General features: G+C 52.6%; 1 protein-coding gene across 2 annotated transcripts in view; it reads left to right on the top strand.

The window, feature by feature from the left end:
* PRKCZ (protein kinase C zeta) overlaps positions 1–27,124 on the top strand; it is a 100,421-nt gene that overhangs the window by 6,268 nt on the left and 67,029 nt on the right. The window contains exon 1 of one of the 2 annotated variants that reach the window (XM_018060488.1): positions 13,936–13,960. The exons of the other annotated variant lie outside the window; for it this stretch is intronic. Coding sequence (XP_017915977.1) covers positions 13,951–13,960 — 10 coding nt within the window. The 5' untranslated portion in view covers positions 13,936–13,950. Of the gene's footprint in view, positions 1–13,935; positions 13,961–27,124 lie in introns of those variants that run through there. 2 annotated transcript variants of the gene reach the window in all.

Genomic DNA, 27,124 nt, shown 5'->3' with positions numbered 1-27,124 from the left:
CCTCCCCAGGCAGGCAGGACCCTGGCTGGGACGGCTGGATGCGGCTCCTGTGTGTCTGTCCTGACTCATACTGGCCCCATTCTCCTTTGTGGAGGGTCTGTGGGTTGAAGATGAGGTCCCAGGGGCAGTGGGTCGGAGAAAAGCTTCTGACCACACCTCAGAGGCCCCTGACCCTGGGCAGTTTGGTCCACCTTGTCCTTCAGGGCAGCCTCTACTGACTGGAGCACAGAGAAGCTTACAGGACTGTGCTTGGCCCCTGGCATGGGGCTGAGGGCATGCCGTGGTGCTGGGGGACTTAGCTCAGCCCCTTTCCGGCAGGAGTCCTGGGTGGGCTCTGGGTGCAGCAGTGCCACATGGGTGGGAGCAGATTCCAGCAGAGGCTGGGCTGAGTTTGTGTGCACCCCCCCAGAGATGTTCAGTGGGCCCTTGTGTGTGTGACTCCTGGATTTAGGGGAGAAATCAGGGCTGAAGAGAGGTTTGCGGGTCGTTGAGACTGAGGGTTGGAGTGGCCAGTGAGGAGGGCTTGCCCATGGTCCCACGAGGAGAACAGGGGACCCTGAAGGAGCACCAGCAAGGCTGGAAAACATCTCAATTGTGGAATCCTGGCAGGAGGGGAGCAGGCAGCCTGAAGAGGTTGGAGCAGCCCAGGGGCTAGCCGGAGGTGCTGCCCCAGTGGTGGTCATGGGGGTAGGCGTGAGGGGCAGTTTTGGGGGGGCAGTGTGAGGAGCCCTAGGAGGTCCTAGCTGGTGTCAGACTATGGTAAATAAAGCTAGAGGCGGCAGGGGAAGGGGGCCTGGAGATTCTGAGGCCTGGGAGTCGCCCAGAGAAGTGGGGGTGGGGGGGTAGTAGCCAGTCCTGCAGGTGAGACTTTCCAGCCAGAGTGGGAGGGGCTGATGGGAGGCACCTGTGCACATGTGCAGTTTTGCTGTGAGGATATTTGAACCTGCAAGGATGTGGTCAAAGCGGGACCTTGGTGGGTGGGGTGGGTAGTCAGAGAGGAGCCTTCTGGTGGGGGCCTCAGAGATGGGTGTGTTGCACAGGGGCTTCGAGGTCCTCATCCCCATGTGGCTGCCCCCACCTGACCTCCTGCCTGTGTGCCCACGTCTCCTGGAAGGGGCAGCATCACACTTGGTAGAGCTCACCTGTGTTTTCAGACACACGGAAAGGTAAAATTAGAGAGATGCTCCTGTTGGAGACAAGGTCCCTTCCACTGTGCTCTGTGGGCAACTCTCAGCCACAGTGACAGGCTGGCTCACTGTCTGCCCAGAGTCATCTCCAGCAGCCAGAGCTGGCCTGGGGCACAAGGGACGCCCAGCTCCTCTGCGTCTCAGCATCCCCAAGGCAGGAGCCAGCCATTGGCTTAGCCCAGGGCCCTGGCTGTGCTGCCTGAGGGCTCAAGTCTGCCCTTTCTGTCTCCACTTTGGTGCCCTCCTGGCTTGATCCTCATGTGGATGCTGCCCTATCCGGGGTCTTACATAGGGGATGGCAGTAGGGGCTGCACTCAAGCACCCCAGTGACCTCCTGGTGTCATGGGGTTGCCACTGGAGGTTGACACGGGATAACGTGTGGGCAGGGCTGTGTGCCTGTGTGGGAATTCGGGGAATGTGGTGCCGTCTCTGCTCGCCAGCAGGTCCTTGAGATGCTCACCTGGGGCGGCTCCGAGGCTCCAGGCCCCTTGGTGTTGTTGGAACATTCCAGCAGTGCTGTGGGGGGTGGGGTGGGGGTTGGGCAGAGAGGAGAGTGGACAGAAAGTGAGAGTTGGCATCTCCTCCGAGTTCTGCTCGTCCGGCTCCATTGTGACGCTGCGCTTGGGCAGTCAGGACGGCCCACACTGTTCCCTTTGGGCAGTCAGGACAACTCTCACTGGTCCCACCATGGCCCAGCTACGGGTGTGATTCTAGCACCTGCGTCTCTGTTCACTGCCAAGGCCGTGGTCAGTGAGAAGGGATCAGTGGCGGCCATGATCCAGGTCAGGACCCCATGTGGAGGGCTGACAGTGTGACAAGCCGCGGCTGGAGAAGGACATGCTGTAGAGATGCAGATGCAGGGGCGCCTAGGTGCATCTGGCCGAAAGGGCCGTGTCACACCTGCCAAGCTTGTGTTCCTGGCAGCAAAGCCCCTTTTGTGCAAGTCCACAGCCTGAATTTAATCGCTCCTCTTGGGTTTTTAAAAAGTTGTATAAAGCACACCTAACATAAAACTTATTATTTTAACCACTTGGAACAAATTCGGTGGCATTTAGTAAGTCCATCACCTTGGCCTGCTTCTGAAACATATTTGGGAAGAAAAACCTGAGCCCACGAGCAGTTGTGGCTCCTCCATGCAGCCCCTGATGGCCAGCAGACTGTGCCATCTCTACGGAGTCACCCTGTGTAGACATTGCCCGGAATGGAACGTACAATATGTGGTCTTTTGTGATGGCTTCTTTCACTTAGCATGATATTTCTGAAGTTCATCCATGTTGTAACATGTATCAGAACTTCATTCCTTTTTTTTCCTCCAATTTTTATTACCATGGTGAAGTACACGTAAATTCAGTATCGTAACTATTTTTAACTATACAGTTTGTTGATATTAACTAAATTCACATTGTTGTGCAACCATCCCCACCATCATCTCCAGAACTTTATCATCTTCCCAAACCGAAGCTCAGTCCCCATGAAACACTCACTCCCCACCCCGCCCCCAGCCCCTGGCCCCCACCCTCCCACTGTCTGTTTCTATGATTTTGACTCCAGGGACCTCCTAGAAGTGGGATCACACAGGATTTTTTCTTTTGTGTCTGGCTTGTTTCATTCAGCATCATGTCCTCAGGGTTTATTTGTGCTGGAGCAGGTGTTAGATTCTCCCCACTTTTTAATGCTGAGATATATTCTGTTGTATGGACAGACTGCAGTCTGTTTATCTGTCATCTGATCATGGACACCTGGGTTACTTCGTGTTTTAGCTACTCTGAATAATGCTGCTGTGAACACAGGTGTGCAAATATCTCCTTGAGACTCTGCTCTCAGTTCTTTTGGGTATATATTCGCAAATGGAATTCCTAAGTTAGAGGATGAAATGGTTGGATGGCATCAGTGACTCAGTGGACATGAGTTGGCACAAACTCCGGGAGATGGTGAAGGACAGGGAAGCCTGGTGTGCTCTACTCCACGGGGTTGCAAAGAGTCAGACATGACTTAGCGACTGAACAACAGCAATGCTGGTTCTGTTTTTAATTTTTCAAGCAGCTGCTGTGCTCTTGTCTATGGTGGCAGCGCCGTCTCCCATCCCACCAGTAGTGTGCACAGTGGCTCTCCTTGCCCCCTGTTTTCACCAGTGCTCATCTCCCGTTTCTGACACTGGTCTCTCTGGGCTGTGCGGGATCTTCGTTGCTGCCCTTGAGACCTTCCTTGTGCAACATGGGATCTCTTGTTCTAGTTGGGGTGTGCAAACCCTTTGCTGCGGCATGTGGGGTCCAGTTCCCTGACGGGAGATGGAATCTGGGCCTCCCGCGTTGGGATCGTGAAGTCTTAGCCACTGGACCACCAGCATAGTTCCCCCCCAGTGCTGCTTGTTTTCTGTTTTGTTGATGGTACCCTTCCTGATGGATGTTAGGTGGTGTCTCATTGTGGTTTTGATTTTTGTTTCCCTGATGGTCAGTGATATTCAGCATCTTTTTAGTTCTTGCTGGCCATTTCTTTGGAGAAATCTCTACTCAAGTTTTTCGCCCACTTTGAACTGGGTTGTTTTGTTGTTGAGTTTTAGAAGTTCTCTACCTACTCAGCACATCAGATACACAATTTGCAAGTATTTTCTCATATTCTGAGATTTTTTTCCCTACTTCATTAGTGGTGACAAAATTATAAAATTTTCATGAACTCCAATTTGTTTTTTCTTTTGTTCCATGTTTTGTTGTTGTTGTTCAGTCAGTAAGTTGTGTTGGACTCTTTGCAACCCCATGGACTGAGGCACACTAGGCTTCCCTGTCCTTCACTATCTCCCGGAGTTTGCTCAAACTCATGTCCCTTGAATCTGTGATGCTATCCAACCATCTCATTCTCTTTCGCCCCCCTTCTCCTCCAGCCCTCAATCTTTCCCAGGATCAGGGTCTTTTCTAATGAGTCAGTTCTTTGCATCAGATGGCCAAAGTATTGGAGCTTTAGCTTCAGGCCTTCCAATGAACATTTAGTATTGATCTCCTTAAGTTTTGACTGACTTGATCTCCTTGCTGTCCAAGGGACTCTCAAGAGTCTTCTCCAACACCACAGTTTAAAAATATCAATTCTTTGGTGCTCAGCCTTCTTTATGGTCCAACTCTTACATCTGTGCATGACTACTGGAAAACCAGAGCTTTGACTATATGGACCTTGGTCAGTAAAGAGATGTCTCTCTTTTTTAATATGCTGTCTAGGTTTCTCACAGCTTTCCTTCCGAGAAATCGTTGCCAAATCCCCTGTGGGGAGGCTTTGGTCCTTTGTTTTCTTCCTAGGGTCTTTGGTGCATTTTGAGTTGACTTCTGCACATGATGTTAGACAAAGCTCTGGGTTTGTTCCGTTACATGTGTACGTCCAGTTCTCCCAGCACCATTTGTTGAAAAGACTGTCCTTTCCCCATTGAATGGTCCTGGCACCCTTGTTGGAAATCGTTTGACCAAACTTGTGAGGGTTTACGTCTGGGCTTTCTGTTCTGGCCCGTTGGTCCATATGTCTTGTCTGTATGCAGCACCACAGTAGCTTTGTAGTAATATTTGAAACCAGAGAGTGTGCATCTTCCAGCTTTGTTCTTTTTCAAGATTGTTTTGGCTATTCTGGATCCCTTGTGATACCATATGAACTTTAGGATGTTTTCTGCAAAAAAAAAATTGAGATTTTGGTAGGGAGTACACTGACTCTTTAGATTACTGTGAGTAGTATTGGGACTTCCTTGATGGCTCAGACTGCAACGAGTCCACCTGCAATGCAGGAGACCCTGGTTTGATCTCTGAGTGGGGAAGATCCTCTGGAGGAGGAAATGGCAACCCACTCCAGTATTTTTGCCTAGAGAATCCCATGGACAAAGGAGCCTGGCAGGTTATAGTCCATGAGGTCACAAAGAGTTGGACATGACTGAGTGACTAACACTTTATTGATGTCTCAACAATATTAAATCTTCTGGTCCATAGACATGAGATCTCTTTCTGCTTATTTATTTCATTTAATTTTCTCAGCACTGTCTTATAGTTTTCAGTGTACAAGTTTATCACCTCCTTGTTAGATAATATTGTTAAGTATTTTATTCTTTCTTAAAAATAATTTTATTTTTGGCTGTGCTGGGTCTTCATTGGTGCATGGGCTTTTCTCTAGTTGTGACAAGCTGTTAAGCTGTTTTGGTGAATTTGTTTATTCTAACATTGTTTGGAATTTCAGGGTTTTCTGTATTATATATGAAGAGAGATAATTTTACTTTTCAGCTGATAATGCCTCTTTTTCTTGCCTAATTGCTCCGTTAGAACCTCTAGTACTTTGTTGAATAGAAATGGTGATACTGGGCATCCCTGTCTTGTACTTGGAGGAAAAGCTTTCAGCCTTTCTCCATTGAGTGTGGTGTTTCCTATGGGTTTTTTACGTATAGTTTTTCTTGTGTAGAGGAGGTTTCTTCCTGTGGTATAAGAAGTGTTTATGGTCCTCCTCCCTGGTTTATGGCAGGGAGCTCCTGAAACCCTTGGAATCTCCTGAGTGATAGGTGTGTCTTGTCATTCATTAGCAGTTGATTCTGGGTAGGGCCTCAGATGGGGCTGGTCCCTGGAAACACCCAGAGATTAAAGGGTTGGAACCTGACCTCCAGGGAGAGGCAGGGGGCAGGTGGCCAGTGATTTAATCTATCGTGCCTCTGTGATGAAGCCTCCATAAAACCCCAAAAGGATGGGCTCTCCAGTTGGTGAACACATGGAGATTTGCGGGGAGTGACTCCTGGAGAGCCTCACACCTCCTTGGTGTATCTTGCTTCTGCCTATTCCTGAATTAATCTGAGTTCTGTGCTCTGCTCTAGCAAATTAATCTAATTGAGGAGGGGGTTGAGAGCCTGTAGCCTGTGGGTCAAACCTAGACAGCATATTAAAAAGCAGAGATGTTGCTTTGCTGACAAAGGTTCATCTCATCAAAGGTATGGTTTTTCCAGTTGTCATGTATGTATGTGAGAGTTAGACCATAAAGAAAGCTGAGCACCGAAGAATTGATGCTTGTCAACTGTAGTGAAGACTCTTGAGAGGCCCTTGGACTGCAAAGAGATCGAACCAGTCAATCCTAAAGGAAATAAGTCCTGAGTATTCATTGGAAGGACCGATGCTGAAGCTCCAATACTTTGGCCACCTGATGCGCTTTGGCCACCTGATGCGAAGAACTGACTCATTGGAAAAGACCCCGCTGCTGGGAAAGATTGAAGGCAGGAGGAGAAGGGGACGACAGAGGATGAGATGGTTGAATGGCATCACCAACTCGATGGACTTGAGTTTGAGCAAGCTCTGGGAGTTGGTGATGGACAGGGAAACCTGTCATGCTGCACTCCAGGGGGTCGCAAAGAGTTGGACACAACTGAGTGACTGAATTGAACTGATCCTTTGGGTCAGAAGCCCAGGCATCAGCCTGGACTGGCGGTTGGTGTCTGTAGTTGGGTTGGAGGGCAGTCTTGTAGAACTGAACCCTTAATGTATGGGGTCTGCCACTGCCTGCAGGTAGATGGTGTCAGAATTGGTAGGATGAGAAAAAACCAGATCAGGTACCCACTGTTCCTAGTTTGTTGAATATTTTTATCATGAAAGGATTTTCAGCTTTGTCATGTGTCTTTTCTGCATCAGTTGAAATGATCATTTTTTTCCCTTTGTTCTGTTAATGTGGTTTGCTGCATTGATGGTTCATCTTTTTATTCCAGGAATAAACCTGACTTGGTCATGGTGTATAGTTCTTTTACTATGTTGCTGGATTTGGTTTGCTAGTATTTTGTTGAGGATTTTTCATAAGGCATGTTGGTCCTTTGTCTTCTTTTTCTTGTAGTGTCTTTGTCTGACTCTAGCATTAGGGTAAATCTACCTTCTGGAATAAGTTAGGAAGTGTTCCTTCCTCTTAAGTTTTTTGGAAAAGGAAGATTGGTGTTAGCTCTTCTTTAAATATTTGGTAGAATTCACCAGCGTAGCTCTCAGGTCCAGGAGTGTTCTTTGTCAGGAGATTATTTTTTTTTTTAATTACTGATTCACCTTACTAGTTATTTGTTCTTGTTCAGTTGCTCAGTTGTGTCCAGCTCTTTGCAACCCCATGGACTGCAGCACACCAGGCTTCCTTCTCCTTCAGTCTCCTGGAATTTGCTCAAACTCCTCCTGTCCATTGAGTCAATGATGGCATCCAACCATCTCATCCTCTGTCACCCCCTTCTTTTCCTACCCTCAATCTTTCTCAGCATCAGGGCCTTTTCCAATGAGTCGGCCCGGCAACTAACCTAACTGGTTACAGGTCTGTTCAGATGGTCTGTTTCTTAGTGATTTAATCTTGGTAGGCTCTGTGTTTCTAGGAAACACAGAATTTGTGCATTTCGTCCCAGTTATCCAGTTTGTTGGTATACAGTTGTTTACAGTGCTCCCTTATAATCCTTTTTATTTCTGTGAAATCAGGAGTAATGTTCCCACTTTCATTTCTGATCTTGGTAATTTGAGCCTTTCTTTTTTCTGGGGCATCATTGGTTAAGCCTGCACTTCCACTGTGTGGGCTTCCCAGGTGGCTCAGAGGTTAAAGCATCTGCCTGCAATGTGGGAGGCCTGGGTTCGATCCCTGGGTCAGGAAGACCCCTGGAGAAGGAAATGGCAACCCACTCCAGTATTCTTGCCTGGAGAATCTCATGGATGGAGGAGCCTGGTGGGCTACAGTCCACGACTTCACTTTCACTTTTTTTTCCATCTAGCTGAAAGGTGATCAGTTTTGTTGATCTTTTCAACAAAAATGGTTTCACTGATTTTCCTTTGTTTTTCTATTCTCTTTTGTTTGTCTCTGCTCTGATCTTTATTATCATTCTGCTAACTGGGAAATGGTGAAGGATAGGGAAGCCTGGGGAGATGCAGTCTATGGGTTGCAGAGAGTCAGACACAACTTAGCCACTGAACAACAACAAAGTTTCAGATCTTAAGATGTATAGTTAGACTGTTGATTTAAGATCTTTCTTGCTTTTAAAAGAAAGGGTTTATAGCTGTCAATTTCCCACTTAGCTTTGCTTTCTATGTATCCTTTGGGTTTTGGTATGCTGTGTTTTTATTCCTCTCTGAGTGTTTTTTTATTTCTCTTGTAATTTCTTTTTTGATCCATTGGTTGTTTGAACGTGTTGCTTAATTTCCACACATTTGTGATTTTTCCAGGTTTCTTTCCTGTTGTTAATTTCTAACTTGATTCTGCTGTGGTCAGAAAAGATAGTTTGTATGATATCTGTTCTTTAAAACTTGATTGAGACTTACTCTGTGGCCTGACATGGTCTGTTCTGGAGAATGTCCCTGTGTACCCGAGGACACGTGTGCTACTGTTGGGGGTGGTTCTGTGTGTGTGTCCACCACGTCTCCTTGGCTTGTTGTGTTGTTCAAGCCCTTGGTCTCATCATTTGTTTCCTGTCTGACTGCACCGTCATTGCTTCTTATGGCTGAGTAGTATTCCGCTGGGTGTTTTGTTATATCTTACGTATCCATTCACTCATTGATGGACATTTGGGTTGTTTCTGCATCTCGGGTATTGTGGACATTCATGCAGAGATTATAGGTTTTTGAAGCACTGAATTGGTAATTTTGTTCTGGCCACAACACAAAGAATTTTTCGAGTCTGTGTGTGTAGAACCATCATAAGAATAAACTGTCAGCAGAGCCCATGAGGTGCCCACTTTAAAGGGGTCTGGCTCCCATCCAGTTCCTGGGTGAATAGAGCCCCGTGTTGCCTGGGGGCTACAGGCAATGGAGGTAAACAGGCCAGTGGCTCAGCCAGAGAGCCGTGCTCCCTGGTGTGGCAGCTGGGGGCTTGGCGGCTCCCTGCTACCAACTGGAAGCACGTTTCTAGGGCTTTTGGGGTTGGGCGCCTGGCAGGTAAGGGGGTCTTGGTGGTTGGTGGGCTGGGTCTTTGTGGGGAGAGGTGAGCTGGCCGGTGACATCCCTGGGCCAGGCAGAACCCCTGGCCAATGGTAGCTCTGGGCGGCTTGTTGGAGCCCAGGAATGACGTGGCAGTGCAGGGGCCTGGGGGGGGGGCCACCTGCTGGCTCTGGGCAGGGGTGGCTGCAGTACAGAGGGGCTTTGTGACCTCATGGTCCCCAACAGGCTTATGTCAGCCCCTCTGTGCATTGTCTGTCCTGTGCTGGTGGGTGGGGGGCTCCTCTGTTGTGTGTGTCATCCTGCCTCTGTTCACATGGAGATGTTCATGTTTGATTTTTGTGTTAAATACAGTCAGATCTGTTTAACATTTTCCCATTGCCTGTGCTGGTCATTTGTGCACAGACTGTGGGTCCTCCAGCAGGGAGCAGGCCCAGCAGGGGATAAGCATGGCCGAGGCCTTCAGCCCTGCTTCCAAGGACACTGGGGTCTTGCTGCCCACTGCCCCCTTGGCCCCTGTGATGGCTATTGTCCTTAACATCTGGCCGCACTCCCCACAATGTGACTGGACCCCCATCGGCCACTCCTGCCAGCCCTGGGGCCTCTTTCTAGAGACCTGACTCCAGCCTGGGGGTGGGGTGGAGTGGCCTTCCTTGGTAGGTATGAGCTGCATGTGTGCGGCTGGGATTCAGGCAAGTGTCCAGGTGGCGGCCAGGGCTCCATCAGTGAGCAGATGATGGACCCACTGTTATCCATAAAACAGGGTCATGGAGCTGTGAATCAGATGTGGTTCTAGGGAATACTAACACCTCTGTGGAGTGAGCAGTCATTCAGTGTGTCTTGAAGGACAGCTGGGGGTACTTACAAAGCAGAATAGATGTAGTAAAGAAGCCCTTTCTGTCAACTTGAGGATTTCCCTGTGGGTGGTGAGCATTGGCCTGGAGGAAGAGTCGTGCCAGAGGCCCTGTCACATGGAGCTGGCCGTGGACACTGCTAGCGCTCAGGTGACCCCCTGGGAAGGGGTACAGAAAGGAGGGCTTCTCAGTCCTTAATGGTCTCAGAGAAAAGCTGAACCTGGGGGTGTGGTCCTGCAGCCCATCTTAAAGCTGGGGGTGTCCCTCGAGGCCATAGGAGCCAGGCACTGGCTGCCTGAGTTCTTCGTGTCCTTAGCCCCGCCCTGTCCACACGCTCAAGTGAGGAGGCATCCCTGGATGGCGGGTGGACTGGCTGGTGTAGGACAGCCCCTCTCCAGCCTGCTCCCTGGAGGCAGGCAGCCCTGCAGAGGACCCTGCTTGTCACCCAGGTGGCTGGCCTGTGGGACTGGTGCCCAGGGCAAGGAGACTGTAGCTGGTCAGACCCTGAGGAGCCAGGACCCTGTCCAGCCCTACCCCTCTGGCCCGGAGGTGCAGTCTGAGGGAGTCAGGGGCTGTTTGGCCCCTGGCTTTACCCACAGCTATGCCCCTGCCAGGCCCCGTGGCCCGGGACTGAGCTGGGCTTTCTGGCCTGTCAGGAGCCCTGGCCTTTGGGGCTTTCGAAGCCCTCTAGCCCCTCATCAGTGAGGTTGGGGAGGTGACAGGCTTGCCCCTGCTATCCCTGCATCTGGGCCCCAAGCTATTCCCTTTTCTACTCCAGCCACAAGGAAGCTTTCACCGCCCAAGGTATTAAAGAAGGTACATGCCAGTCAGCCTCTGGAGGGGGAGCTGAAGGGACATTCACTTCAGCTCACCTGGACAGCTCCCTCCAGAAGCCCAGAGGAGTGGTGACTGTGGAGTGGGGCCAGTGGGGTCAGCCGGGGCCAGTGGGGTCAGCCGCGGGCTGCAGGAGCCGTAGTGGGGTACAAAGGAAGGGGTGGCCTTGCCAGGGGCTGTGGGGGAGGATGGAGCTTGTGCTGGGGCCCACCCCTCTCCCTCACATCCCTGCCCGGTGCTCCCAGAACTGCTGTCTGTCTCTTTTCTGGCTCTGAAGCTTCGTGTGCTTTCCAGTCATGCTGGATACCCAGCCAGGAGCAGAGCTGCCCACCCAGGCAAGCAGGGGTCAGTTCTGTGGACTCAGGCAAGTTTGTGAGACCACAAAAGGGGGTGCTTCTGTGCTGCTGGGGCCAGACCCCGGCTCTAGGCAGGCGGGGGCAGCTTTCTGTGCCTCACCTCCCCCTGCTGTGGAAAGGGGCTGGAGTAACCACCTCCTCGGACGCCATGTGAGCAATAGAGAGCTAGAAGGGCTCCAAGAACGGGCTGTGCCTGGTGAGGTCAGCTCTCTGCCTCCCCTGCCCCCGCTGGTGGGTCAGGGGGAGCAAGTTGCCCTGACGTTGTGTGCTCAAGGCCACCCAGCATCCTCAGATGAGAGGACAAGAGCCAGACCCAGCCTGAGTGGGGGGCTCAGGGGGCACTCAGAGTGGGGGTCAAGCTGGCAGGGCTGGACTGGTTACCACTGAGTCCTTCCAAGGTAACGGACGCCAGTTATTCTCTGGTATTTATATGTGTGTGTATTGCTTTATTAAAAGTCCAGTTTTATTCAGCTTTGTCTCAAGTTATCTGTAACCTAGAAAAGCTACTTTTCCATTTAAAATAGCCTGCCATTAAAATGAACAGTCCCCAGTTCAGCCTAGGTTTTCTAGAGCTCTGCAAAGCCACATGTTTGGAATGACTGGAGGAGAGTGGGCTGAAAGGTGGTGACTGTGACGTCCAGCTCACCTTACTTGGATTTGCCTGTTGGACTCAGGGTAGATGCGTTTCCCACTGAAGCCCCCCAGTAGAGGCGGTGGGTGTGTGATTTTGTGGTCTGATAGCCTGAGGGTGATGCAGACATTTCCAGTAAAGGTCCGGTAATGAATATGTTGGTCTGTGTCTTGGGCTCTCATGTGCCATGTCGTGTGAAATTGGCCCACATGCAGAAACGGGGGGTGAATGGGGAACAGGGCTGTGCCCCCATGAGGTGTCTTCAGTGGACAGTTTCTTGTGTCTTCTGGGGACCTTCTGTTCCACTGGTGCTTCCGAAGTCACGTGAGTTTCAGACGCCATCACCTGACAACTCAACTCTCCCAGGTGACTTTAGGCCCGAGTGAGGGAAGGAGCTGGGTTTCGAACCCGGAGCTTTGGCCTGATTCTGTGCTGGGAACACAGATAAGTGTAGACTCCTGAGCTGGCCACCTGCCTAGAACCCATTGCAGAAGAGTTGCTCCCCTTCCCAGCCCTGGTGTCGCCTGGAGGTTGGGGGGAGAAGCTTCCCAGACCTCTTGGGCCCCCAGCGTGGAGCCTGGCTGCACAGGTCAGCGCAGGCAGTTGGGGGTCTAGGCAGGGTCAGCATAGGCTTCTAGGGGTCCAGGGAGGTCGGCTGAGTCCCCTCATGATTTTGGAATTGGAAGGAGAAGCTGGCAAGGACCAGATGTCACATGGGGCAGCCCAGAGTGACTGTCGGGCTGGAGGTCTGCTCTGGCCGTAGCCAGCACAACAAAGGCCACCTGCTGGGGGCCCACCTCTTGCCTCAAGCTGGAGTGGGTGTGATTCCAGGCTGGTCACTCTGATACTCCTCTCTCTGGGACCTTGGTTCCCTCATCTCCGCCCTTCCTGCTCCCCCCACCCCCACCCCTCAGAGCAGCAGCAGTACCCAGACACCTCCCGACCCTGGTCCCGTTCACCTCACTGACCAGAACCAGGCCTTCCCTCTTCCCCTCCTCCCAGCCATGGCACCTGGGAGCTCGGGACCTGTGAGCATTTGTGTTGGACCTGTTCTTGGCCTCTGCAGATGCAGGTCAGAGGTCACCCACAATCCGGGGGCCACTGTCACTCGGCCAGCGAGCCTGGTATGCGACAGGCTGGGGCCCCGTTGGGTCTGTTGCCCACAGATGCCGTGTCTGGGAGGCTCAGAAGTCGAGCTGCTGCCCCGGCTCCTGAGGTCCGTCTCCACGCAGAGACGCTAAGCTCCCGTGACGTCAGCTCCTCGGCATCCAGGCCATGTTTTAGTCGGTGCCTCAGCTGCCGGCTCCAGCTTCCCCGGGGAGCCGGGTACCACCCGGGCCTGGAGACATGAGGAGGCAGGGATGTGAGAGGCGGGGGTCGGGCCGGCCAGCCTGCCTTTAAATATCCATCTGCCCTGGTGTGTGAACCCCCCTGCCTATTGTCAGGGCCCACGGGGAGCAGAGGGCAGCGTCCGCGCGTTCGCGGAAGGAGGATGCCTTCTTTCACGCCCACCGCTCCGTAGAGCATAAAGAATCTGCCGAGGAGGCAGGAGAAGAAAGCCCGTGAGTAATGCGCATCGCCCGGCGGCGTGCAGGCAGCAGTTGTGTCCGGACGCAGCCTCCCCGCTGCACGGATGCTCCAGACATGGGCGCGCTGGTGCCGCTGGCCCGGGCAGGGATGTGGCCGCTGCAGCTCCGAGCTGAGCCGCGGTGGGGGCAGCACTGAGGGGTGACAGGTTTTAGAAAAACAAGCCCCAGGAGAGCCTGCCCAGCGAGGGATGCGGCTAATGCGGGGGTGGGGAGGAAAGGTGCCCCCTGAGATGGACGGTGTGTGCCCGAGGCCTGGTGGCTGGTTGGCTCCGGAGCAGCCTCGTTTTCATCTGACACCCTGGCCCGGGGGCCCTGCTCGCTCGCTCCTGGGAGTCCTGCTGCTGGGCTCCTCCGTGGAGGGCCTGGGCGCAAGTGTGCATGTGGTTGCCTGCTCTGCGCTCCGCGTCGCTGCCGCCCGAGTGTGGGCAGCTACCGAGATGGGGCCGCCCAGGCTGGCCGTGGCCGGCACCTGTTTCCCCGCCCTGAGCCCTGTCCACAGAGCGGCTGCGCTCCCGCCGCCCCGGCAGTCCCGTGGACAGCGGGTCGTGTCAGTGTGGCTCTTCCACCCGGCCTTGGGCTGTTGGCAGCGAGTGCGGCTGGGTCTCTGCTTCTTCGTCCTGACATGGTGGGAGGTACAAGCGGATGCTGGGGCTGCGAGTCGCTGGTGGGGACGGGAATGTGGGTGCTCTTCTGACGTCCATTTTGCAAGATGTTTTTGTAAAAAACAAAAGCAGCAGGAGGCAGCCCCCCACCAGGCTGGCGGGGAGCAGGTCCCCCCATGTGGACAGTGCTGGGGTGACGGGAGGCTGTTCAGGCAGGGCCGCCCCTCCCCCAGAAGCAGGACCCTTGAAATACTGGCCACTCTGCAGCCAGTCCGGGGTGTGGGGGTGACTCGTTTGTTTTGGATAAATCATAGAATTTGGGGTGCATGGCAAGGGAGATGGAGCGGGGGTTGCTCGCATGTGTGTGGCCACGGAGCAGAAATTAGCTGTGTCATAGTTTCTCCGGGCTGTCTCGGCCTGTTCCCGTTCATGTGATCATGCGCTGCCCGTGCAGGGCTGGTGGGACCCTTGGTGCAGGCCGGCTGCCCAGGGGCCCAGGACGTGGCCTCGGGGCCCAGCGCCTCGGCTGGGTTTAGTCAAAGCCTTGAATGGGGAACAGGTTGGAGGAGTGAGCCCCCCAGAACCGCAGCCATCCTGTCTGCGTTGGCGCTGCCAGGTGGGGTTGTAGTGGGGCCCACCTGTATCCGTGTCCTGGTCCCATCTGTGTGGCTTCCCTGCTCCTGTCTCCACTGCGTCAGCCACTGATGGACTGCCTTCACAAAGTTGAGAGCTGCTGACACTTACATAAGGAGTGTGAGCTCTGTAACCTACCTGACTTTACCTCCAGGCTGTCTGCTGTTCAGTCGGTCACACGGAGCAGCGAGGAGCCCTCCTGGGCAGATGCCACCCTCAGGCCCCCTCCCTGGGCGCTGGCCTGGGGCCCCGCAGAGACAGCCTGCTTCAGAAGATCCCCATCTTCCTGTCTTGTCCCTTTTCACATTTGTGCAGTGAGTTTGGGAGCTGTGTCTATGCCCTAGAACGAAGCAGGGCCCATGGCAGTCCATCCGTCGTGAGGCCTGTCCTTCTCAGTGTTCCAGCTGGCAGGTGCCTGGCGCAGGCCCCAAGCCCCACTGAGCGTTCTAAGGCCTGGGGGCGCCTGTCTCCTGCTGCTGTGGGGTGGCCCAGGGTGAGGGGGCCGTCCTGAGTGCTGCCCTTGGAGCCAGGGCCTGGTGACACCAGTCCTTGGAGGACAGACCTCTTTCCAGGTGTCGTGTCACTGTGTCTACAGCCAAGAACAGAGATCAGTTCCTTTCTGTGTTTCCTTGCCTAGATCTTGGGAATGGCACGTTTGGGGTGAGAGGCCAGTAGGTCTGCCCCCGCCCCCCTTGGTAGATGCCTCGTGCCGCTGGGACTCTGCTTCTTGGGGGCAGGTAGCACTTGGGGCCACAGCTCCAGGAGGGTCAGATGTGTGTTTCATGCTGGGGTGGGAGTGGGGCACCAGGCAGGCTCTCTGACCATAAAAGCTGGCTGTTCTGTGCGAGGGGCAGGAACAGCTTTGTCCAAGATCAGCCACCTGAACCAGCTACTCATCCAGCATTTGACTTGTTTTGGTCCCAAAATCATGGCTGTTATCTTTCACTCAGGAGGTGGCACTGCAGAATCCCCGCCATGCATGTGGACGTGGCGGTTTATTTTTAGGATCATCCTAAAATGTGGAGTAGGCCACCTTGTTCATTCTGTCTGGGCCCAGTCAGGTTCCACACCCCCTAATCCCCAGCCCCAGTTGCCGAACCACAAGCCTGCAAGTCTCCATTTCCTCCAAGAGGCCCCCGATCAGGAGGGATGAGGATCCAGGTGGACAACTAACCAGCCTTCTTGGAGATTATCTGAGAGGCTGTGATCTGATGGCCATGGAGGCTGCTTCATCTTCATTTTACTCCGTGATGGTTTATGGGGTGAATAAGAGATTGTGCATGGGATGCTGGGGCTGGGGGGACCCTGAATTTGTGTTTTACTGTTTAATTTGGTAGTTATGTGTCTGGTCTTTTTAAAGGTTGCTCTTTTTCATGTGCTTTCTGCGGGAAGTTGAAGAGTTGATTTGCAGCAGCAAGGAGTATCTCTGTGTGTGGGCACCCTGAGGGGAACTAGGGTCAGCACCCCAGGGCTGCCCTGGTCACCTGCCCTGGGGCCCTCCTGCCCTGTGCCTTGGTTTCTTTTTTCTTTGACATGGGATTGTCGGGAGGCTGAAACGAGGTCATGTCAAACAGGGTGGACATCTCGTCCTGGTCGGGACGTGCTCGTGTGTATGGTTTGCATGATATATTGTTTTCACGTCTTGAATTTAAATTTGAGTTTTATGCATTTCTGCTTTAAGGTGCTGAGCAGTCCGTGTGACTTAAAGAGAGAGAGCTGGTATCGCTGCCTCTCCCCCACCGTGGGCGCGTTTCTGCATTTCTGAGTCTTGCATTTCTCTCAGAGGCGTCCCTCGTTCGCTGTGGCTCTGGACGTGGCAGTGCAGCACTCCTTCCCTCTGCCCCCAGTGGGGCTGTTTAGTCACTGACTGTTTATGTCTGGTGGATGACATAAACATTCACGTAGATTATTCATGGTAAAGAACTTGCCTGCCAATGCAGGAGATACAAGCTCAATCCCTGGGTCAGGAAGATCCCCTGCAGATGGATTTGGAAACCCACTCCAGTATTCTTGCCTGGGAAATCCCAGCGACAGAGGAGCCTGGCAGGCTACAGTCCACGGCATTGCAAGAGAGATAGACATAATTTAGTGACTAAACAACAACTTAATGCACAAGTAAATGTTTAAGAACCACCAGCGTCATATTTCCTGTCTTGCACAGCTTGTAGTTTCTCTTGCTGTTGATACTTGTCTTGTTTTCGTCCTTAGAGTTTTCTGGAAGTCCTGCCTGAAATATCTCCATAATCTCAGTACGTGGGCAGCACTCCTGGGCACCTCCAGGCCCCACACAGCATACCCAGGACCTCTCTTTGCTTTCATCCCATGGATCTCCCACTGCTTTGCTTTATCTGCCTCTGCCGTCCCTGGTCCATCCTCCATCCTGTGATTTGGGAAAATGACCTGACCTTTCTGTGCCTCGCCCCGTCCCCTTTCTTGGCCTGATCTCCGGTTAAGATGTTCTCCAGATGTGTTCTGAGAAAGGGGCCTGGAGGGAAAGGAGAGCGAGTCTTTTGAGGCCTGGAGTGGATGCGCATTTACCTGAGTGCAACATTTGGTGATAGTTCAGCTGGGTATGGAAGCCTGTGTTAGAATCGCCCCCATTGGCACATTCAAGGGACTGACCATGCCCACTGGTTTCTGGTCTGATCATGAAGTCAGAGGCCAGTTTGATTGTTGTGGGATTTTTTTTTCTGCTGAAGGTTTCTAGGATCTTTTGTCTCCTATATCCTCAAGTTTCTTGACAACGTGACTTGATGAGAGGTGTTTTGTTTCCTGTGCTGGAACTTTCAGCATGGACGCTCTGGGCATTCCTGGTGGGACACCAGTTATTCCTTTGATGGTTCACTCCCCTCTGGTACCCTTTTCTAGAATGCCCACCAGTGGTTTGTTGGAACTCTTAAGACTGGTTTTCTGATTTTCTGTTTTCCACTTCTGTTTTATTTTCTAGGTGATACCTTTAATTTTTCTTGTCCAAACACAACACACTATTAAGTGTGTTGTCCTTATTTTTTAAGAGTTCTGTTTTGTTCTCTGAAGGTTCATTCCTGGAATAGACTGTTCTGCCCTTGTTTCAGAGCTGGACGATCATAGTGTTTCTTTGAGGTTATTAATTGTAGCGAGAGGCGCCGTCGTACACAGTGAGTCACTAAGCACTTTGATGGCTTTAAAGCTTCACACACATGAACGCTTTAGTCCTCACAATCCTCTCTGGGCACCTGCTGCTGTTGTCTGTGGAGAGAACCCAGGCACAGACAGGTCAGATCATTTTCCCAAATCACACAGCTGTGCCTGGCAGAGCTGGGATTCATCTTCTGCAGGCTGGGTCCAAGTCCAGGCTCTCTGCTGAGAGTCTGGTTCCCACTCAGACCCTCTTAGATGGAGTGTGATTGTGGGCTCAAATCCCCGCTACTTCGAGGACCTAGTTTGTGAATGATGCACTGGCACCCATAGCCATCTGAGCAGAGGGGGGTGGGTGAAAGAGGAGCTGCTGTCTTCATTCTAAACACGTTCTCCATCCCTTCCCATGGTTCCATGTCCACCCAGGTTCTTCCTCTCAGCTTATTTTGCTGGGAGGTTTCCATTGGCCCCTGTGACCCACGGTCACCAGCCCATAGGGATGGCCAGTTTGGTATCCCTACTGGGCTGCTCCCAGGAGGCTGGGCTCTCATACTGTGTGACCAGGCTGCCACCATCCCCCTGGGTCTGGCCCTCATTCCATCTGCTGCCCAGGTGAGGATGGGGGTCTTCTGCTTAGAGTCTAGGACTCTCCGAGTCATGGCCTCACTGGCTCCTCCCTGTCGCGTCTCCTGTGACTGCAGTTGGGTGGCTGCCTTCCAGGGTTCCATGTGGTGTCGTCACCCCCCTCCTCTTTGCTGTGATGGGTTTATCGGTGTTTCTTTTCCTTTGACTGTGGTCTTGGAGGGAACACAGTAAATGACTGTGTTCCTGCTGCTGTTGGCCTGGACACCTTCTATTAATAAATGGTTAAAACTGTGTAGAAGAACCTTGGCTAGCCAGGCCTTGATGGGTGAACGTGGGTGGGTGTGGATGTTGGGAATCAGTGCGTCCTAGGGCCTAAGTGCCCATGGGACAAGGACTGGTGTTGCCAGAGAGGTGAGGGTGAGCGGGGGAGCCCCAGCGGCTGGGGACGGCAGAGCTGGTACCTGGTGGCTCTTCCCGGCCCAGCTCTGCGTGTGGGTTGATAGACACTATGTTTCAGAGCAGGCTTGGGTTTAGGGAGGGTCGGACACAGCACCACCAGTGTGTGGACAGTCATGGCTAATGACCCCGTGTTGGCACGTTTTCGTGAGCTCCCGTCCCACCTCACCCAGCTTCCTCATTTCCCACCCAGGACCCCACGTGACGTCAGTCGTCACGCGTGTACGGGCTTCTCTGGCTGGGACAGGCCCCAGACCCCCCTTGTTTCTGTGACTTTGGGCTGTGAAGGAGGTCTGGCCGGGTGTCTGTCAGGTGCCCCTCTGCTGGGTTTTGTCTGATGTGTTTCTCATGCTTAGACTGGGACAGGGCCTCCGGAGGAACCACAGGACCACCACCCTGCTCATCACATGCACCAGGGCACCTGCTCTCCCACCTGTGCTCACGTCACCAGGTGACATGGCCTTGCACACCTGGCTGAGGTGTCTCTGTCAGGGGTCCCCTTGAAGAGTCCCTCTTTCCCCTTCTCACCCTGTTTTCTGAGGAAGGTCGCCAGCACAGCCTACCGGGAGGGGTGGGGGTATCCACATGGATTATCTGGACTTTTCTACTCAAGGTGTTTGATGTCATGCCCATTTCCTTATTTATGTTGGTCTGTCTGGACTCACAGATGGTAATTTCATGTTCCTATTTTGTTTCTTGTCCACATTATTCCAACTTTGGCCACTGGGAGCTTGTCAGATGGGCCTGAGGAGCAAAAGGGCCAGATCCTGGCCAGTAGGGTGATGCCGGGTGCTCAGTGGTGGGCCTGGAGCCCCCATGGAGGGGCAAGGCAGGGGGCTTTCCAACCCCCACAGGCAGGGACATAGACTTCCCTTCAGTCCCATCATCCGGGAGAGGTGGCCAGGACTGGAGGGTGTGCAGGGCAGCACAGCTACGGCCGTGGACACAGGGTCTTCCCAGTGAGCATGGTCCATTCTCTTCCACCCGTCCTCCTGTTGAGTGTTGGTGGTGACACAGGCTGATCTGGCCGTCACGGCTCCAGGCGAGTCCCCGGGTCGGACGCTGCAGTGCTGCCCCAGGAGAGCCCAGGCATGTTCTGGCTGCTGTCCTGACCCGCCTGAGCTGGAGCGGCTGCATGTGGCTTCCTTCAACTCTGGCCGCCTCCCCCACCTCCATCTCTGGTGTTGTCTGGGGAGGGAACCCTGAGCGGGTAACCCTGTGGGGAGCTGGGGCTCCCAAGCAGTCATCCAGGATCAACCAGGCAGGGGCACCTTTCCACTGGTGCTGTGTGTCCCTCAGCCAGTGCAAGGTGAGTTTGCAGGAGACTGTGGGGGTAGCTGACTAAGCATCAGTGACTGTTTTGCACTGGAGGCAGCTGAGCGCTCGGAGCATGTAAGCTTGCTCTCTGATGTCGCTGCTGCCCTTTTCCCTGGTGTAAATGCTGCTGCTGCAGCCGACCTTGAGCTGCCCGGTGACCTGACTGCAGGCAGGAGATGCACAGTCATCAGAGAAGGTCAGAGGGCGACTCGGACACCGGGTCCCAGCTGTTTGATCCCCACAGCTCAGAAATGCCACTTCCCCAGGCTGCCCCCTTCAGAGCTGTACCCATTGCTGTTCACACTCAATGGGCGAGCCTAGTGGTGGGTGGCTCCCTGGAGCAGCCCTGAGGACGTGGGCAGGGGCAGAGCGCCTACACGGTGACAGGACTGACTGAAGCCGTGGTGAGGGTCGTCGCACTGCAGAGACCAGCTTTAAACACCCCGTTCCCAGGTTAGCGTTCCATGTGTTGCTCTCCTGAAAGCGCCGAGTCTCAGAGCAGACCGTGTGGACTACGCACTCCTCCTCCCGCCACACTGTGCTGTTTATCACATTTTTTTCCAAATCCTTTGTTATCCGGAGCAGCCTTTCCAAGCCGGTGCCACCCACTCCGAGGTCCCGCTTCTGGCACCGGTGTCTCAGGTCCATGGAATGAGGGGGGGTCTGGGCTGGAGGCTGGGGTTGTGTGTCTGCTGCACATGGTGTGGGCCTCTGTGGGGGAGTTGTTATTGTTGGGGCACTCACGTGGCCAGTTTCTCTTTGTATCACTCCCTTTCCTGGTGGTGGTGGTGGTTAGTGGCTCAGTTGTGTTCTACTCTTTGGCAAGCCCATGGACTGTGTAGCTCCCAGGCTCCTCTGTTCATGGGATTTCCCAGGCAAGAATACTGGAGTGGGTTGCCATTTCCTCCTCCAGGGGATCTTTCCTGACCCAGGGATCGAACCCGTGTCTCCTGCATTGACAGGCAGATTTTTTTATTGCTGAACCACCAGGGAAGCCCTTACCAGTGTTAGTTGGCATTTTGTGCTGTAAGGAAGAGCTGTCTCCTGTTGCCTTCCTGTTTAAAACCAACATTGTATCCATGTGGACTGGGATTTTTCTGAATTATGAGTTTATTAAAATTTATTTTCATCATTCCTTTTGAGGCTCCACTTTGCTGCATTTGGCTGGCAGGGCCTACAGAAGCGGTTTCTGCCAGCGTGGGGCACGTTCTTCCAGCTTTTAAGGGGGTACCCACTTTCTGGCACAGCTGCTTCTGGGACTAGCAGGCACGGTCCTCATCCAGCCTGGAGCTGCTCCGGGAACCTGGCCTCCTTGGGGTGGAGGGGACTTTTGGAGGCAGGTCTGGGCTCTTTGTGCCCCTGACACCCAGGAGTAGGGCCTGGGCTTGTGCTCTGACCCTCGAGCTCCCACCTGGACTGGAGCTGCCCTGGCTCCAGATGCCTGCTCCAGGCCTCCTGGGCTCCTCAGCCCCAGTCCACTGCATCAGGACATGTGTGCCCTGCCTACGTGCCAACACACCTCCCTTTCAGCCTTGGTCCTTGGACTCTGCTGCTCTGACATGGGTGGCTCCTGGGGGGTCACCTGGGCCCCATGGCCCCCTGGGTGTTGTCAGTGCAATGGTCATCCGGGTTTATTTATTTCTGTCTGCACTCACTTTTAGGGTATGTCCCCATCTTTGTTTGTTGAGGAATTCTGTGATATTACATGAATTAAATCAAAAATAAAAACTCTGCACAAAGATTCCTAGCCATGTACCTTCAGCCCATGTGCAGCCAATTTCATTCCTCTTTTGTGCTTATTCTTCCTATGTTTCTTTTTGAAGAAATAGGGGTGTGTTGTTTTGGTGGTGGTGGTTTAGTCGCTAAGTTGTGTCCAACTCTTGAGACCCCATGGACTGAAGCCTTCCAGGCTCCTCTGTCCATGGGATTCTCCAGTCAGGAATACTGGAGTGGGTTGCCTTTTCCTTCTCCAAGGAGGAAATGTGTGTTTTGTTTACCCTTTTCTGCTGCATAAAGAGTAGCCTGGTACATGTACACTTGTTTGCTTGTACTTTCTGCACTTGTCTGCTTTCACACATGTATTTGCATTTGTATTTAGTATGAGAAGTAAAGCTAAATGATAACTCTTAAAATACGAACAGCCTCCCAAAATCTTAAAAAATCACCTTAATTAGACTCATCATTAAATATCTGCTTGGCATGATCCTATAATACATTTCTCCCAGTATTTTCTAGGTGAAAACACTTTAATTTTCTTCTCAAATGACAGTTTTGCAATATTTTCAATAGAGAAACCTCAAAGATAATTACCTCAGTCTTCCCATTGTATAGGGTTTCCCTTGTGGCTCAGTAAAGAATCCGCCTCCAATGAGGGAGACGTTGATTTGATTACTGGGTCAGAAGATCCACTGGAGAAGCGATTGGCTACCCACTCCAGTATTCTTGGGCTTCCCTGGTGGCTCAGACGGTAGAAGAATCTGCCTGCAGTGTGGGGAACCTGGGTTCCATCCCTGGGTTGGGAAGACCTGGAGGAGGGCCTGGCAAGCTACAGGTCATGGGGTCACAAAGAGACATGACTGAGGGACTTTCACTTTCCTGTTGTATAGGTGACAAAAGCTTACTTTCGGGCCATTTAGAAAAAAAATTTTTTTTTCCACCCCTACAAACTCCTATTGGAGGGACTTCCCTGGTGTCCAGTGGCTAAGACTCCACACTCCTAATTCAGGGGGCCTGGGTTTGATCCCTGGTCGGGGAACTAGATCCCACATAAGGAAGAGTTTGCATGCTGGAGCTAAAAGACCAAAAAGAACCCACTAAAAAAAAAGTTATTATTGGAAATGTCATGTCTGTTTTTAGGATTGTTTACTAATTTTGGAAAAAACTCAGTTTCTTTCATTTTTGACTTGTAAGACTTCAGAACATTTCAAATTTTCTCATGCAGTGATTCATCTTAAATATTCTTTGAGGTGATAATCATGCGTTTACCATTTTGCTGTCCAGGTCCTCATTATAGATGCACACTGCATGAATTTTGTGTTACCTTCATTCACATTGCAGTTTTTAAAGATGCTTGCAGTGTGTGACTTGACTCAGTATTTCTGTAAGTGTGTGAAACACAGTGAGTCACACAGAAGCACCAGCAGCCCCTGGCCCTGCTGGAGGCTTGTGCCCACAATCGTGATGATGTGTCAAAGCTGGGATGGAGGTGCCGGTCTCTGTCCAGCAGAGCATCTGGGACCAGCCAACTCTGGAGCATCCACAGCCCCCACGGCCCCCTCGTCCCTCATACAGCTTCAATCAGCCATTGCTGCTTACTTAACACAGGACATAAAAATCACCGTCTCAACCCTGTTTAGGATTCTCTTTTAAAATTAAGGTTTTATTTTCTAGGGCAAGTTTAGGTTCGCAGCAAAATTGAGAGAAAGATAACAGAATTCCCATACATGCCCCACCACACACACAGCCTGCCCATTATCGACACTCCCACCAGAGGGTGCCTTGTTACGTCTCCCAGATCCCACAGTTTATGCTGGGGGTCGCTCTCGGTGTTATGTGTTCTGTGTGTTTCGACAAATGTACAGTGATGTGTACCCACCATTGTTGTATCACACATAGCATTTCACTGCCCTGAAAGCCCGCTGTGCTCCCCCTGGTCACCCCTCCCGCGGCAACCACTCATCTTTTACTGTCTCCAACATTTTGCCTTTTCCAGATTGTTTTACTGTTGGAATTATACAGTATGTAGCCTTTTCAGATTGGCATCTTTCACTTAGTCATATGCATTTAAGTTTCCTCCAGGTCTTTTCATGACTTGATGGCTCATTTCCTTTTTTAAAAAAATTATTTTTATTTTTGGCTGCCCTGGGTCTTCATTGCTGCACACGGGCCTTCTCTTGTTGCGGCAAGCGGGGGCTGCTCTCTAATCGTGGTGCATAGGCTTCTCTTTGCTGTGGAGCATGGGCTTAGTAGTTGCCACTGTCAGACTCTAGAGCACAGACTTAGTAGTTGCGGTGCACTGGCTTAGTTGCTCTGTCGCATGTGGGATCTTCCCGGACCAGGGCTTGAACCAACATCTCCTGCATTGGCAGATGGATTCTTTACTACTACACCACTAGGGAAACCTGGCTCATTTCTTTTTAGCTGGATAATGTTTCCGTTGTCTGGCTAGAACAGTTTATTTGTCCATCACCCACTGAAAGGTACCTTCATTGCTTCCAAGTTTTGACGGATATGAATAAAGCTGTTGTAAACATCTGAGGGCATGTTTTTGTATGGACATGGTCTTCACCTCCTTTGGGTAAACACCAAGGAGAGTTACTGCTGGCTTGTCTGGTTAGACTGTGTTTAGTTTCATAAGAAAACTCTGAACTGTCTTCCCAAGTGGCTGCACCATCTGCATTCCCATCAGCGGCCAGCGAAGAGTTTCTGTTGCTCCAGTCCTCACCAGCATTTGGTGCCGTTGTGTTCTGGGTTTTGGTTGTTCTAACAGGGCACCTTAACCACTTTTAGTGTGTGGTTCAGGGGTGTTAACCATATTCCCATGTTGTACAGCAGAGCCTGAGGACTCTCGTCTTCTCATCTGCTTTTAAACAGAGTTCTGTGAGAAATAGAATAAAAGACAGGTTTGCTGCCTCATGGCTTAGAGTCATGGTGTTGTTATAGGCTGACCGTGCCCACAGCTGGGCAGAGCCCTGCCTCCCAGCAAGCCAGGTCTCACCTCCCTGAGATGCCAGGCAGTCCTTGCACTTACAAGCCACTGGTAAGGCCTTTGCTCAAAAGCATTTTAATGATTCCCTTGTTCTTGCATAATTTGGGGGTTTTTGGAGGGGAGGGGACATTTCTTGGTCTTATCTCCTCATCCAGAAATTCTTGTTGTTAGCACAGGGTTGTGATAAGATATCTGAGCAGTGTGTGTGTTAGGTCATGAAGAAGACTTGTGGGAAGAATAAATGAATAAGCCGAGGTGGTTTTTCTTCTGAAGCCAGCATTTAGGGGGTTGGGGTGCCATCTTTCTGCCCCCGTGTGTGGAGAAGTGACCCTCCGAGGAAGGATGTGTGACCTAATGGGGCAGGCGTGTCCCATCTGGCTGGCCTCCAGGGAGCTCGTGCCCCTAGGGAGCTTGTGCCTAGTGTGGAGGCCCTGGGGGCAGCGGTGGAGGCAGTGTCCAGGCAGCCTTGGGGGGAGCCCTGGCTTCAAGGTGGGGCTGCAGGTGGGCTGTGGGGACAGCATGAGGGACTGGCTGCCTGGTGACTGGCACGTGTTGGCCTCCTGGACACGTGGCCTGAAGGCATCCTTTGTTCTGCTGGGGCAGAGCCATGGCTGAATAGCGGCTTTCTCTGCGCCCTCCATTTCTCTGTGGCCTTTACTGCCTCCATCCTGCTCTTTCCCTCTCATGTGACCTGAGGACAGTCACAGCCTCTCCAGGTCTACCTGGCCCAGGCTCCGCCCCCTTACCTGATGACCCCGCCCCTACAGCCTGACAGAGCCTGTAAATGGGCTCTCCCCATGACCCCCCACCTCCATCTCGCCAGGGTCCACGGCCCTCGCTGCCCCAGCCCCCACCTCCCTCTGCAAAGGCAGCTGTGTCAGGAGGTTTGCAGACCTCCCCCTTCCACCCTTGTCTCTCTCCCCACCGCCTTCCACCCCATCTCCCTCCCCACCCCCTCCCATCCCTTTATCCTTCCCGCCCCCTCCCATTCCCATCCCCATCTCCCTCCCCACCCTCTCCCAGCCCCTCCCCACCTCTTCCATACTGTCCTTCTCTCCATGAAGACCCCCCCACACACACACACACACAGTTTGTCCTCTCCCCCAGTACACACTCTTGTGCTAGAGGTTGGAGTCAGCCTGCTTTGATCTCAGGTGCAGTCTCCCTGGGCATTTATCAGATGAGCTTCTGTGAAGATATCCCCTCCTTGCGCCAAAGGTCCCCCAACCCCAGGACCGGTCAGCAGTGGGCTGCACATGCTGCCTGCTGCCCCGGAGGACTGGCAGCCCTGCTATGTGGGTCAGCCTGCCAGGGCCTCAAGCCAGCCAGGGCTGGATCACGTGTGCCGCTCCCTGAAGCTTCCGCCACCGCAGCATCTTCACTCGCCATCTTGGGGGGAATGGTGGTGACCAGGAGTGGACAAAAAGGCCCCATCAGACAGACAGGACTTTCTAGTTTGTATTTACACAGCATTTCTGGTTGAAACCACAAGCACATGTTGACCACAGAAAATTTGAAACAGTCAATGAAACAGAAAGGAAAAATTTTAATTGCCCTTTCTGGAGCCACCCAGTGAGTGGATCCTTTTAAACTCTAATCTAGTCTCACGTGCTGTGGAGGCATCACGTTAGTTAGAATTCCTCCCCATCTTCAGCTTGGCTGCAGGCGGGTGGCAGCTGCTAGTGGCCCTGGGGGCGGCAGGGTCCCCTGGGCTGCGCTGTGTCAGCCCCTCTGGTCGACTCATCATTGCCTTGGCGCAGAATCCCAGACCAGCAATCACTCTCAATGTATTTTAATCATTTAGAATCATTTTATAAAGCCACCAGTCATTCACATCAGGGGCCACCCTGTGACCTCATTCTAACTTCAGACATCTGCAGCGACCCTATTTCCAAATGAGGGCACAGTCTGAGGTACCAGGGTCAGGACTTAGCATTTGGCTTTGGGGGGATGCAATTCGGCCAGAATGGGACCTGCAGAAGTTGAATCCTGGGGTCCCCACAAGCTCACAGACTGGCAGGTCTATGGTCCTTGTGGTCAGCTGTCTTTGGCATCCTCTCCCAGTTGGGAACAAGAAAAATTCCTGAGGATTTATAGTGAATGGTGTGTGACTGACCACAGAGGACCCCAAGCCCAGTGTCCCTACAGGGTCCATCATACCACCCGGAGGACGTGGCGAGGCTGTGACGTCCTACTCTGCAGCTGCCGCTTTCCGGACAGGAGGGCCCAGTCACTGGGCAGTCCTGAGCTCATGTGGTCATGAAGAAGCCTCTGATACTTCTCCAGGGAGGCCATCGCACCTGTAGGAATGAAGGGTTGCACCTCGTTTCCTGTGTCCAGCATGTGGTTTGCGCTTTAGATCTCATGTGGCTGAAGTG

This window comes from Capra hircus, chromosome 16, assembly GCF_001704415.2.
Source record: "Capra hircus breed San Clemente chromosome 16, ASM170441v1, whole genome shotgun sequence".
NCBI lineage: Eukaryota > Metazoa > Chordata > Mammalia > Artiodactyla > Bovidae > Capra > Capra hircus.
The sequence above is the reverse complement of the archived record's forward strand: the minus strand, read 5'-3'. Positions and strand labels throughout refer to the sequence as shown.